This window comes from Eretmochelys imbricata, chromosome 1 (assembly GCF_965152235.1).
Source record: "Eretmochelys imbricata isolate rEreImb1 chromosome 1, rEreImb1.hap1, whole genome shotgun sequence".
Classification (NCBI taxonomy): domain Eukaryota; kingdom Metazoa; phylum Chordata; order Testudines; family Cheloniidae; genus Eretmochelys; species Eretmochelys imbricata.
Genome location: NC_135572.1, coordinates 16,756,648 through 16,758,509, shown reverse-complemented (window position 1 = coordinate 16,758,509; position 1,862 = coordinate 16,756,648). Strand labels below are relative to the sequence as shown.

Here is a 1,862-nt window from a genome sequence, read left to right as displayed (position 1 = left end):
AGCCTGGGCCGAATGCATTTGCTCCCTAGATATTCTGCCCTTCCTTAGAAATTCAAAACAGCAACCCCACTTGGTCCCCATTCACAGCGAACTCTGTTTGGGGCTGCCATGCTGCACTTATCACTTGCAAATGCTTGCAGGAATCAAGAGGCAACAGCTGACGTGTGGCAGAAAACGGTGGGCAGTAATACGGAATTTAAAGACACACACCGTCAAGTATTGGCATAGACAAACGTATAAATTATTAACAAAATGATTTACGAAAGGCACGCGGCAGGTCATTTCAGTCCAGGTAGCTGTACAATCTCCCTCAGTGCTTTCCCCTCCACCTACATCACGAGACATAGGGCGCTGCTGCTACCGACCCATGGCTGTCATGACAACGGAGGACCTCTTTTTTGGTCAGCCCGATTTGTTGGTGATACTGTCCTTCCTTGGTCACCTTAAGACACTGTACATTCTTCCCCAAGGTAATGCTTTTGATGGTAGGTAAGTATTTCAGCACAGTCTTTGGCAAGAAGGAAACACTTGTACTGGACAGGTTGAGCTCCTGCAAGGAGCTTAGACCGAAGACTACTTCGGCACTGAACAACTTAAGGTTGGGGTTGCCGGATAAATCGAGTACCTGGAGGTTGGGTAGTTCTTTGAAGCTGTACGGAGAGATCTCTCTAAAGCCACGTAAGCTGCTGAGAGATAAATGAATTAAATCCTTCAGTTCCACGAAAGCTCCTTTCTCAATCTTGGCCAGAGGGTTCCCATCGAGATTTAAGTATCGCAGGGGAATCCCTTGGAGGTTTGGTACAGTCTTCAGTCTGTTTCCAGACAGATTTAAGCTCTGGATGTTGGGGATGTTTTTGTCATGGTGTCTCGTGACTGCGCTTATCATGTTGTTGGACAGATCCACGTTAATGGGTTTCCCTTGACCTTTGGAAGCAAAGACATCTAACGTTATATCCAGGAGGTTGTTGTTGCTCAAATCTATGTCCCCCAGGGGTGAACTGGGGAAGCATTCATCTGGAAGGACTGCCAAAGAGTTATGACTCAGATCCAAGGATTCCAGATACCTGAGCCTGGAGAAGGTTGTGGAAGAGATCTTAGCAATTTTATTATAGCTCAAATCAAGGCTCACCAAGGTGGTATAACCAGGGCCAGTCAGCATTGACTCATTGATGGTTTCCAGTTTGTTTGAGGACAGATCCAAATAGGAAGTATCCAGAGGGATAGGGACAGGAACAATGTGTGAGCCTATTCCACTGCAATCCACCTTGGTCAAGCTAAAGCTGTCAAAGAGACCAAAACTCTCCACTTCACAGTGGCATCCTGGGGAGCAGGTTTTGGTAGTACCAATACAAAGAAAGAGAAGCAGCAGGCTGAACCAGGCTGACAGAGGCATTGCTGAACCTGAAAGACAAGAGGAGGAGAGAATTAGAGTGAATCTGAAGCACCATAGACAAACTAACAAACTTTAAACCGTGCCGAAGATAGTTTAACAATTTGAACTGCATAATCACATCACCAGTATGCCTCCAAAGACCGGGACAGATGTTCTTGTCGGTGCATGGAACAATCCCATGATACCGGACACTACTCAATAGTGAAAGTATCTGACTGCATTAGAGATCAGGTATTTGCCACTGCAGGTATCTGGACTGAAGCAGCAATGTGAAGTATGTGCTCCTAATGTACTGGATTGTCACACATTCAAATAAATGCAGAAAGGTAGCCAGGGGCATGTCCTACACTAGACTTTCCCCCTCTAAATGTCCCCATTGTAACTGCTCTAGTGCGTAGCCAGTGACTGCTGGCATTTGGACCACTTATCTAGGCTGGCTCTGAACGGGGTTAGACAACATGACAATTAA

At 46.1% G+C, this 1,862-nt stretch overlaps 1 protein-coding gene across 1 annotated transcript; it reads right to left on the bottom strand.

The window, feature by feature from the left end:
- Positions 1–334: 334 nt before the first annotated feature.
- TSKU (tsukushi, small leucine rich proteoglycan) lies at positions 335–1,393 on the bottom strand. The gene has a single exon (XM_077841901.1). It carries the CDS (start codon positions 1,391–1,393, stop codon positions 335–337), a length of 1,059 nt encoding a protein of 352 aa, XP_077698027.1.
- Between the last annotated feature and the right edge of the window lie 469 nt (positions 1,394–1,862).